Raw genomic sequence first — 12,624 nt, 5'->3', positions numbered from 1 at the left:
AGAGACCCAGAACATGACCCCCGAGCAATTATTACATAAACAGTGACGACTTCTCAACGAGAAATCTTCTCTTTGGCATTCTGTTATCCCACAAACTGCTTGGGTTGTTCTGATGTTCAGTTAATAAAGTGCATTTGGTGAACCGCACCTGGAATCTACTTACCCTCTTAATTAAACTCAAAAAGTGTACTTAGATATTCTGTACAGTACTGAATTTTAGAATATTTTTTGTTCGGTAATTAATGAGGAATTTTACCTTTTATTTTAGTTTATTTATTGGTATTTCCCTTGCCTCTGAATTAAAAGAGGGTTTACTTTCTTTTTCACTTTCTAATGACTTAAAAGCAGTTTAGTGCAATACAACCACTTGCCATAGTGCCGTTACTTTCAGAAGAATTAGATTAGCCTTTTATGGACATCTATCAACGACTGGAAATGCTGAACCTGAATAAAAAGCTGTCAGACTGGATTGCATTTGACTTCACATGTGGCTGGTAAATGTAGATATCACACATCTATGAAATACAGTCGGTGAATGCAGTGTTACAGCCAGTGAAAAGGGTGAATTGAAGCATGAATTCACTATTAAAGAGAGAGGAATGTCTGGTTTCATTTTGAATGGTGACAGCTGTCTTTTTTTTTTTTTAAATCACAATTTGAAAAAAATTGTGTCTGTTTGCGAAAACTACTCATTTACATTGTGTTTTTCAAAAGTGATAAATATTCAACAACAAATTTCTCCTCGAATGTCATATTTATAATGTTTTGCACGTTAAATGAAAATTCCTGCTCTGTTCAGTGAAAAGTGACTGTTTGAGCCTTAAATTTATCTTATTCTATTCTCTATTTTATTTTATTCTGACGTGAAAATTAAACTTTACCTGCACCCCCTCCCCCCCTCTTTCTCTATCTCTGTCTCCCTCTCTGAAAAACAAATCATCACTTTCAATCAGCATTTTTGGGGAAATCCTTTTGTTGCTTAAAAACAAAAACTTGCCCATTGAGGAATTAAAGTTATTTTTGTAAAATAAAAACAAGTATTTGTTACATAATGGTTCAAGAATTTCATATTTTGGAGGACCCAATAAACCCGGGGCCTAACGGATGGATTTTATGGAATTTTGGGGGGGATAAATAAGTAATTACTTAATTCATAAACGTGTCTTAAAGTGGTGGATAAAACCCTTCAGCAGCTCATCTTTGAAGCTGCTTTGCAGATGAAAGGAGTCCTGCATGTCTGACTTTGGCCCTGGGGACTAGTGGCCTGTCTCTCAGTCTGCAGCATCACACCAGGTTGTGCTTAGAGAATGACGCTGTTGATATCAAGATGAGTCATTTATTTATATTTGCAACCATGCTGAAATTGAAGCACATTAAGACAACCCACTCTACTCCTCTCCCTCAGAGAAAAGAAGTCACAACAAATAAATATTTCCCTGTGATATATATTCTGATTCTGTCACTCTCTGTGGCTATTGAAGGCTGAGCATTTCCCCTTCTCAAAAATCCTCCTTTGTGTTACTGTACATGTTTGTTTGTTTTGTTTTCTTGTTGTTTTTTTTAACTCCATCCTGTCCTGTGCATTTCCATCAACACTGCACAGCTCACAAATCACTTTAACCCTCAGTGACTTGTGAAGGCAGCCTCAAGTGGGAGGAACACTTAAGCCATGATTCACTGGACAGAACAGGCTGTGTGAGAGAAACTGTACATCCTACTGCTCATTACTTTACATATTTATTTAATCAATCATATCAGCTCCACTTCTGCCACTTTATTTTTTTTCTCCATTTAATCAACCTCGGCTCCCATGTGAGCTGAATGTTACAGGCCCTGCTCTGCTCTGCCCTTCACTCACTCCGGGCTTTTAAAGCAAGGGCCCCGTTTTGTCCTCTCAGTTCGGAGCAAAACCCAGTCAAATGAGGTCCCTGCATTAATTCGACCCTCCTAAGCTAATAAGGTCGAACAAGTCTCTTTGTATTGTGGCGCTTAAGCTTTATTGCTTGTCGTTTTGACCGAGCGATGGACAAGGTAGGCTTTGATGAGGGAATTAGTCTCCCATTCTGTCCCGGTTATTCATGGCGCTGCGGAACATACAAGCGCCGGAGAGGGTGTCAAAGGGAGAGCCGGGCCCATTGCAAAGTGTCTCCCTTGTTGGAGCTGAAAGGGAGTTTATGAGACGATAAACCGCTTAATACACTGAGCTAATTGGATGAGAGCAAGAGAGACGGGGAATTAAGGGGCGATGCGAGAGGGGAGCGCGGAGCCGTGGCCCCCATTCAGCCCATAGGGGACCCGGTTCTCCGCCTGGGGATGGATGGATGGATGGATAGATAGATAGATAGATAGATAGATAGATAGATAGATAGATTTTGCTTCCATATGCTTCAAACTGAAACAATTGTAGGAAAAAGTGAACATAAAGTGAACATAAACTCCGTGCCAGTTTTCTTTCTTTCCTTCCTGTTATTGGCACAAGCATTCAAAAAGACTGTCAGTGGGCTTCAGCATTTTTTTTAAAGAAGAGAAAGAAAATGAAAACCTCTGCAGTACCTGAATAATAAGAACAAAGTACACCAAGACCTTCTCAAATTGAAATGTGGGCAGCTAATGGAGATAAATGTGAACAAGTATGACCACTGGTTTAAAGACCTGGCTGGTGGTCGGTAACTAAAGGGAATATAGCGCAGTATGGGCCTATTTATGGCCCCTTTCACTCATACAGGTGGGTCAAGTCCCCCAACCACTTTCAATATCTTATTCTTTTGAAATTGAAACAAAAACTGCACCTAAAAGGCTCTGAATTTCACAGCTTGTTGACAAACCATTACTGTTTTATGACTTGATCAATATTCCTATTGCTGTAATATATTGTAAAAGCAATTGTAACTGATCATGTATCATATATATGATAATTCATATATATATATATATATATATATATATATATATATATATATATATATATATATATATATATATATATATATATATATTATATATATGTGTGTGTGCTGTTCATCAGCCCCCTTTTAGGGCTCCTCTCTCTCCGGGCCTGAGTGAGTTCTGATCCGGAGCTGCTGCAGTGATTGGGTCTATTCTCTGATGGGGACGTGGTGGGAGCAGCGAGGCCCCGCAGGAACTAAATCACGGGCCAAATCAAGTCCGACTGCAAGTGGGCGAGGGTGGGGGGGTGGCTGATGACAATGGGGGAGAGAAACCCCTGAGACACCTGGATTGACCTGTGAGAGGTGGGAAGCGGCATTCAGGTCCAGTGCACTGACACAATCCACCAAATCAGCTCCATTTTCTTCTTCTCCTTTTTCTCTTTTCTTTTCTTTTTCTTTTTTTACAAGCAATTTGCCAGAAAACAGCCCCCTCCCCTATATGCATCAACATTCATTACAATGATCATTCATGCAATAAGGAGCCTCCTGGCCCTAATCCCAAACACAGGCCGGTCTTGAATGAAACAGCGCACATCCAACAAGTGTGACTCTATAAATCCAGGGCCATTGCCATTCGACAGCATTTCAATTTTCTCGCCTTTTTGCGCTGCAAAGAAAGTTTAAGCCTTTCTCACAGCAGGTCGCCCGCCTCCTGGCATTCCCCAGATATTAGAGACAAATTGGTTTGCCATTCATTAGTTATATTCACAATGAGATTAAAAGTCCCCGGACAATCTCATCAAAATCCTATAGGGGCGTCCAGGAAAATAACTAAAATCACGCGAAAATAACGCGCTCCACTGAATTTCAGTAAAATATTTAAAAAATGAATATTTTACGCAGAAATCATCATAATATTATCAAATATACATACATAGAACTTGTATTTCTTGTAGCCGCCTGGTGGTTTGGGACTGTGGGTTAAATCTATGGACATGACTAAATCTCAGTTAGTCCCTTATTGAAGGTCCTTGTTTGGAGTAAATTGGGTGATCAACAGGTGTTAAAACCAGCAGAGCCATAAAACCAGAGCGCTGGAGGAATTAAGAAGGGTTTTTTTTCTCCACACAGATGCAGGCAACATAAAGAGGGACTACATTAATCCGTGGGGTAATTTCACGCGTTTTGGCCGGGCACCATAGACGGGTCAAACGGAGGAGAATAAGCATTGATTGCTGTAATAGTCCTACATCAGCGCTGAGATCCAGTTGAGAGGGGAGATTTGGGGGAATTAACTCTGCGAGGCTGTGTGTGTGTGCGTGTGTGTGAAAGCCGTTTGATGAAGTGGTTTGTTACTTCATTAATGACAAAAGAGACTCTCTTCCACCGACACGGCATTACTGATGTTAAGACCAATTTAGCGCCTTTAAAGGATGTTAAAGGAAGTTTTGTGACGGGCCCCCCATGATAAAGTGGGCGATCTAATTGAAAACCCCTCGCCTTTGTCGCGCGTTTCACATGTTGGGGATTAAGCTCATGAATATATGGTTAGTATTTTGTCAACTGCGTTGAAGAGGATAGAGGCACGCAGCGCAGGATTAAACACCTCATAGATTTTCTCTCATGCAGGTGGAGCAGTTTGCCTCTGCATCTGTGCGGCCATAATTTCATCTTCTTTGTGTTTCCTCTCCCTCGGACGGCCTGCGGGCATTTGCACACCTGTCATGAAGCTGGATGAATGTTTATTTCCCATTCCACTAGACTATCATCAATGTTCAAATCATAAACGGACTAATCCTGGAGCATTTTGTGCAAATTCTTCAAATGCAAGACAGAAAGCGCATCTTATTCATATCACCTTTTATTAATATTTCTATAATAGTTTATTTTGAAGTGTTTCTTTTTCCTGGTTTAGGCCTATGCCAATTCTATATGAAAAAGGGTAATAAATTTTGACATTGTAATTTATTCAAATTGTTAAACCAGGAAGCTTACAATCACTTAATAAGAAAAACAAAAACAAACAAACAAACAAAAAAACTGCCCTTCACTCGTTTCCTCTGGGAAAGGTTTTGACATAAATAATGATCTAAAAACCTAATAATTCATAAACACAGGTGGAATTCTACACAGGGCGACATTAATCAAACATCACACTGAGTGCAAATTATCAAAACATGGTCTCTTGTAATATGCATGACCTTGTTTTGAAATTCATCCTTTTTTTCCTCATACTTTTTCTCATTTCTTCTTTTACACACTATGTACAGTTGTGTTTCGCACAGTCAGTTCAGTATAGACACACTCTGGTGTCATGCTCGCATGTCCTGGAGTCAGATTGCTCGGGCATTATATATATATATATATATATATATATATATATATATATATATATATATATATATATATATATATATATATATATATATATATATATATATATATATATATATATATATATATATATACATATATATACATGTACATATATATATAAATAATGTGTGTGTGTGTTTGACTGAGGGCCAGGTGAGCAGTGGAGCAGAGTCAGGCTTGTAGAGAAGGCTATGGAAGGTCTATGGACAGTTTTCCTTTGGTACAGGGGGGGACCTCCTCCTACTTGCCTTTGTTAGAAATTCAGACCGGCTCAGCCCACATCAATGCATACAGATTAAGCAGTGTTAATGACCAACACTCATGTTGTCCACATTTGAAGTAGCGCAGGAATCCGTTCTGAAAAGTCTGGGACTTCCCTGCAGTTCTTCAGCTCTCATTGTGTGTTTGTGCATGCGTGTGTGTGTGTGTGTTTGCGACAAGCTGTTACTTAAGTCAGAGAAACCAAACTATTTTTCAAAAATACTGTCTTACAAAGAAAGAAAAGCTCTGTTTTTGAATCTGCACTAAAATGCAAGAGAAATAAATGCAGAAAAATGATTGATAAGATGCTGCTGTTGATTAACAGTGATAGAGTTTCATGTTAGTGGTGTAATCTAGTTTCTGACCTTACAAAATCTTTTGGTTTCCTCTCAAAATATTCTTTGTTTTGTTTGAATGAAAGCTTGTAGGATATTGAATTTAGTGTGGGTCCAGTATAAAAGAACGATACAATGACCGTTTCTGTCAGGCACACACCAACAAACTTCTTCTTTTTTTTCTTTTTTAAAACCAGTGCTCTTCTGAATTTGGTCGTGCTAGAGTTGGGGAGACATGAGGTAAAAGGGATGGTTGAACAGGGGGGTACATCAGCACGTCAGCCTCCAGAGGTATGAGTGGGGGTTTTTTTTGTTGTTTTTTTCTCTCTTTTAGGGGTAGGGTGTAGTGGAATGGGACGTTAGCCGGGACAGGGAGCTCTGGAGCTGGTGTCGAGTGTTCAGCACACCTCCTTCCCCGCCGCTCCAGTGGGCAGGATGTTTAGCTGGGTAAGCTGGGCTGAGTGTTCCTTGGCCTTGAGGCGCAGCGCGGCGATACTGGAGGCTCTGCGGTCGGCTGCCGCTGAAGAGGAAGAGGAGGAGGAAGAAGAGGAAGGATCAGGGAGGACAGAGCCAGCATGGGAGGGGTTCTCTACGGGGGGAGCAGGCTGACGGAGAAGAGCTGCAGCGGTGGAAGCACTGGTCAGAGGACCCATACTGGAGAAGAGCCTGCAAAAAGACCAACATGTAATATTTGCATGTCATATCTCAAATAAGACATGTTGATATTTCAATCAAGCAAAAATCGGGAGGCATTATCACTATTTAAGTTATCAACAGACTCTTTGCTCCTTTATTAGACTTTAATGTCACTCAAAATGCTGTCTGCAACTATGGAGAAGCAGCTTTTTGATTGGCGTAAAGGAGGTCATGAGGTCAGGTCAGTTTGTTAGCGGGATTTGTGTTTATTTGCATAAAAATTGAATGAGAGAAGAGACATGAGCCAAATTATTAACTATATTGTAGCTCTCACATGAACGGTGTGTTGTCAGCCCCCCCCCCCCGAAAAAAATCTTTCACAACTTGATTTGCATGATCACTTGGGTAATCTAGTCACGCATTTCACACGCGTGATTACACGCTACTCTGGATGGTCAACACTGCAACTCAGTTATAAACAGTGACAGTTTGTCCCAGTAGAGTGGCGCCCTGTTTAAAGAGTCCATAAGCTGTGTTGATGCTGCACAGTTATTGTGATTCACTTCAAAATGCAGGGATTTGGTTGGGTTTTTTTAGCGGTTGGTGTCAAAGGCCACATATGATGTAAAGTTTGAGATATAAATTAGGATAAATAGCTGATATTAAGTCCAGAGGACACCTTCTACAAGTGAAACTCACCTGCCAAAAGTGGGTCCGATAAAGGCTGGGTGGCGGAACATGGCTGCAGTGCCCAAAAAAGTGCCCAGGCCCAGCGGGGTGGCCAAGGAGGGGGCAGAACCGTTGTGAGGTGGGGGGGCCAGGCCGGGGAAGGCTGCGGCTGCAGCCGCAGCAGCCGTCCACGCAGACTCCAAGGCTGGGTGGGGGTGAGGAGGGAAGGGCCCTCCTTCCAGGTAGTGGCTGAGAGGATGGCCTGCTGCCAGCGGGCCTGGGAACGGCAGGCCTGACGGGTGGGCCTGCACCCCGGCCTTCTCACGCTTCCTCCACTTGGCTCTGCGGTTCTGAAACCACACCTGGAGGCACGCAGAAGATGATGACACTCAGATGAGTATGATGCTTTTCCAGGGACATAAATACTCAGCTATGCATATTTTTTTTCTTTCACTCATTAAGTAGTTCAACTCCCTGCCCTGTTTACTTCACAGTGAGGAGCATGTTAATGTAGCATGACTAGTCCCTGTTGAACTTCATGTTAGTCTATAGTTGTCTGGTTCAGGTGCAAGGCCAACAGGCGGGAAGTCAATGCTAATTGCATGCAAGGTAAACCCTGCCACTCATGCCCCCTTAAAACCACTCTCTGTCTAATTAAACCCCCTCTCTTTAGATGGGCTTCGGGGAGGGGAGAGATAATTAAGAGCAGCCTTAACAAAAGATCCAGAAAATTACAGCAGAACTGGCTCCAATAACAATTAATGCGCTTTAAATTAAATTCTTAAGAGAAGCAGAACAAGCGACTTCCATCCAAAAGAGTATTTAACTTTCCCACGCATCCACTGTTGCCCAGCTTGCCCTGCCAAAGCACGGGGCTCTCACAATGAGCAAAATGTCAACATGTGGAAAGTGATTGAACAAGTGAGCTTGAGCGACAGGGACACACACACACGCTCACACACGCATTATTCCCAGAGGGCTGTTTAGCATTACACAGCCCCTCGGGAATTTATGAGTTTTTATCACCTCCTGATGGCGCCCGTTAAGTGATTTGTTCACCTACGGCCCCCTAAAGAGACATCTGTTGTTTCACCGTCGGCCATGGCTTCCACCATGTTTGAACTGTCTCTCTGGTTATGAGCCCAGACTCTCAACATGCAAGCCACGCTTTCAGAGCCAGGGAGGGAGGGAGGGAGGGATGGAGGGATGCTAGATGGATGGATGGATGGATGGAGGGAGGGAGGGAGAGGGGCTTGAGGGGTGGCGGGGGAGCAGACACCTTTAATGGTCTCTCATTCGCTCCCAAGTGCAAAGCATCGGATCAATGCAGGTCTATTGCAATCACATAATGGGAAATCAAATGGCATTATCCCTCCCCTCTTTCTCTCCTTCCCCTCCCTCTCACCCCTCTCTCTTGTTCTGGCACATATCTTTTTACTCTCTCTCTCTTTCTAACACACACACACACACACACACACACACACACACACACACACACACACACACACACACACACACACATGTCGGACTCGCCCCCTATCTGTCCCCTCTGATGGGAATTCAAACACCATCTCATCCAAGGAATACAGACAGTGTTTGCTCCTGCACTAAGTGAGCCTTTTATGAATCGCCGGCGTCGGCTTAATTGCCACTAAAACGTTCCCCGTTCGCGCGTAATAACATCCAATAACAGGAAAGACTCTCCCCGCGCAGCGACTGGGGCCATTTAACACATTTTACCCGTAATAAATTATTGCCTTAGATTGGCCCATAATCGTTGATCCTCAATCAGTGACGCATATCACCGGTTATTACCCGGCACCGTATATGGGAAGGTTTCGAGGATTTGATAAAATAGACGAGGCTACGTTTCCTTTCTGTTTGGTTTACAGGGCATTATGCTTATCTGCGGATATCAAGGCAAACACACAGAGACACTTACTTGAACGCGGGCCTCGGTGAGATCCAGGCGCATGGCGAGCTCCTCTCTGAAAGGAAAATGAAAAGAAAAAAGGCAGACAGTAAGAAAGGAGTCAACATTACAAGCCTCCATTTGGGAGCGCGCAGAATTGCTGTTTTGTCCCCCTCCCGTTGATAACTATCAACAATAGACGACTAAAATTGCCTTGACTTGATTTTTTATTTTATTTGTAGGAGACGGCATGAACCGCAAAAAGACGCCATGGCCATATTCTATTTTCCCTGTCACGGATGGGTAGAAATAGGCCTAGTGATTGTTAGATTTTCCTCAGCCAAGGCCTGTCACTGTAACAACATAATGGTCGGAATAATGACATCTAAACTAGCCTTCCACAATGCAATCGACGCTCCCCTGAGCTATATACAAGATGGGCTTGCAGTCCAAATTAGACCAACAAATTGCCTTAAAGTAAGTCGATTTCAAAATATGAATAATCCGAAGTCTAAAACAAATATGGGTTTTAGCGTCAGTGCAACCGAGCAACATTTATTTTAAATTAAAAAGCGTATATGGGTGAAAAAAGTTACACAAAATCGGTTTTAAATTGTGTTGCAAATAAAATATTTTATTTTGTTTGGTCGGGTTATTTTCTCTCTCTTTTCAAGCCAAATATTTCAACCTATAAAAATATTTAAATTCGTGAATCTCTTGCGCACATGCCCTTGGGGTTTGAGGTGAGGCCCGGTCTTTTTCCACGTAAGCATCCAGTCTCGCAGGTTTAACCCGAGCTGCTCCTGGTAATTATTCCTCCTGTAACACCGCTCAAGTTCAACACAAAATAAAAAGAGGATAAAGAAAGTCCCCGGCGGTAGCACTTATTCGCAGCACGGGTTTAACTGCTGGGACAGTGTACGAGCTGTGATCCACTAGTGTCCTGTTACACACGGTACTGGGACGGATTTTGGAAATATTTACGAGAAAATTGTTTATGTAAAGGTAACCGCAATTAATTAACACGTTAATGCGTAGAAATAAAAAGTACCACAATGGATGTTTTCTGTCTTTTTTTGCCTATCCCGGAAAATATTTTAAAATTAACCAATAATAATAATAATAATAATAATAATAATAATAATAATAATAATAATAATAATAATAATAATAATAATAATAATAATAATAATAATAATAATAATAATAATAATAATAATAATAATGGCCTTTTATTATTCAGGCTTACATAAAAGCCTGAATAATTGTTAAAATAAATGTATAGGCTAACAATAATATTAATACTGACTTTGGGAAAGGTGACATTTTAAAATAAAATAAATATATTTTAATTTCAATATGAATTTATTCTGAGCGTGAGTAGTTTTTTCTCCTTACCTCGTGAACACGTCGGGGTAGTGCGTCTTCTGGAAAGCCCTCTCCAGCTCCTCCAGCTGGTAGCTGGTGAAGGTGGTCCTGTACCGTCTCTGCTTCCTCTTCAGCATCCCCTCCTCCGAGTCGCTGCCCGCCGACAGACACACGCTGTCCTCCCCGTCCCTCCCGTCCCCGTCCCCGGCGTTCAAGCTCTCCCTCTCCTCGTCCTTATTGGGCGACAGCGCGGCCGCGTCCCCGCAGCTGCCCTCCTCCTTATTCCCGGCGTCCTCCTCCAGCTTGAGCGGGCCGAGCTCCACCAGCTCTTCCCCCGGGCTGTGCGCGCTCTCCCCCGGGCTGTGCGCGGCCTCCGGCCCGCGGCTCAGCGCGCTCTCCCGGTACGACTTGCTGCGGCTGATGCTCACCTGCGGAGCCTGGCTGATCTTGAGGCCGTCGCCGCCCTGCTGCTCCAGGAGCTTTTCTGCGTGGTCGTGGAGGTATTTCCCCCCGGGTCCGTACAGCCGGCGCAGCTTGGGCGGCAGGTGCATGTCCGCGCTCAGAGATAGGGGCTCTTTCGTGGCCCCTGAAAATAAAAGAGACGACAAAAAACTGTTATAAATGATTAATTTACATTTGTATACTTTAAATAAAGCTGAAAATTCCCAAACAATGTTTCCTTATTTAATAGACACCAGGATAAGTCCCAAACTAATTCCCTTCCGAGGAATTTAGACTTATTTCTACATTAAAAGCAGCTCTTCCCCACACAAGTTCACTTGTGAAGCCTGATTTATGGTTCCGCGTTAAATCGACGCAGGGCCTACGGCGTAGGGTACGCAGCGACGCGCACCATACGCTGTAGACTCTGCGTTGGTGTAACGCGGAACCATAAATCAGCCTTTACGCGAACATCATTCCCGTCTTCCCTCCCCAGATAACCGACCCGGGCTGTCATTTTTAAATCACAACTAACCGTCGGGTGTCTTGTCCGGCTCTCCTCTGCCGGCCAGCCCCGTCAAACTTTGCGGCCCCAGCAGCCTGACCTTGCAGGGGCTCCGGCGGCCCAGAATGCTGTCTATGCAGTAAGAGGAGAGCAGCGTCGGGGATTTACTGCTCTTCCTCTCGCCACGGTCGTGGATATCTTCCTCAAACTGGCCACTCATGTCGACGCCTGGCTTCGTCTGGGGTTGTTTTTTTTTTTTTGTTGTGTGGGGGGTGGGAAGGGGACGCCTCCAGTCCAGTTTCCAACTCTTTAGGGAGAGAGGAGGGGGGGCGGAGGTCTGGGTCTCTCCTTCTCCGCGTCTCCGTGCGTCCTCCGGGGCCGGTGCTGCGCTCTGGCCGGGGCCGTCCTGTCCTCTCCTCCGTCCTGTCCTCTCCTCTCTGCGCGTCTGTCACTCCTCCTCCTCCTCCACTCTCTCGGGTAATAACCAGCAGCAGTGGCCGCCTGGCTGCTCTGCTGTCCCTGCCGGCCGCTGTCTCCGCTCCGCGCCCGCTCGCCCTGCGCGCTGGCTGCTCCTGCGCGTCTGATTGGCCCGCGGGGGAGCGCGCCTGGGTTTATGCGCGAGGAGAGAGAGACACAAGTGAGACAGAGAGACAGAGAGACAGAGAGAGGGACGCAGCGCCCAGCCGCCTTATATATTTTACGATTAAAGTTAATTTGGAAGAAAGGCGACAAAAACCCGACGTGGAGTGTTTTTCCTCGGTGGAATGAACTCAGCAGATAAAACCTGAGATCTGTGTTTCAACTGTCTGATTTTTTTTTAAATAACAGAAATAATTAACATTGAGTGTTAAAGTGATGTTTGGACACACACGACAGCTACAATTTCGCCAAAAAAGAGCAAAATTAATAGATTAATCAACATAATGGAAGTTGGTCTGAAGGCTTACGACAGGTGTAAACAATAACACACACACACACACACACACACACACACACACACACACACACACACACACACACACACACACACACACACACACACACACACACACACACACACACACACACACACTTTCAAAGCCTACATGTTATTAATAACACCTGTGTTTTGCATGTGACAGTCTGATTAGTAAAAGGCATACATTTGTAGACAAGAGCGAAATATGACGGTGCGTTCCCCGTTCCCCCCATGCACTCGGGCATCTGAAAAAAAAAAAAAAAAACACAATATAT

The 12,624-nt window shown here is 43.7% G+C and overlaps 1 protein-coding gene across 2 annotated transcripts; it reads right to left on the bottom strand.

Annotated features, from left to right (window-relative positions):
• Positions 1–5,370: 5,370 nt before the first annotated feature.
• On the bottom strand, positions 5,371–11,997 carry arxa (aristaless related homeobox a). 2 transcript variants are annotated; one of them, XM_061713175.1, is made up of 5 exons: positions 11,422–11,997; positions 10,476–11,031; positions 9,108–9,153; positions 7,196–7,527; positions 5,371–6,526 (listed from the first exon to the last, which is right to left on the bottom strand). In XM_061713175.1, the coding sequence occupies exons 1-5, from the start codon at positions 11,609–11,611 to the stop codon at positions 6,259–6,261; spliced, it is 1,392 nt and encodes a 463-aa protein (XP_061569159.1). In that variant the 5' UTR covers positions 11,612–11,997; the 3' UTR covers positions 5,371–6,258. The 2 variants fall into 2 exon arrangements, with proteins under 2 accessions (XP_061569159.1, XP_061569160.1); XM_061713176.1 differs by having other exon boundaries at positions 5,371–6,380.
• Between the last annotated feature and the right edge of the window lie 627 nt (positions 11,998–12,624).

Source organism: Cololabis saira, chromosome 22, assembly GCF_033807715.1.
Source record: "Cololabis saira isolate AMF1-May2022 chromosome 22, fColSai1.1, whole genome shotgun sequence".
Taxonomy (NCBI): domain Eukaryota; kingdom Metazoa; phylum Chordata; class Actinopteri; order Beloniformes; family Belonidae; genus Cololabis; species Cololabis saira.
Note: the sequence above shows the minus strand (reverse complement) of the source record. Positions and strands in the feature narration are given on the sequence as shown.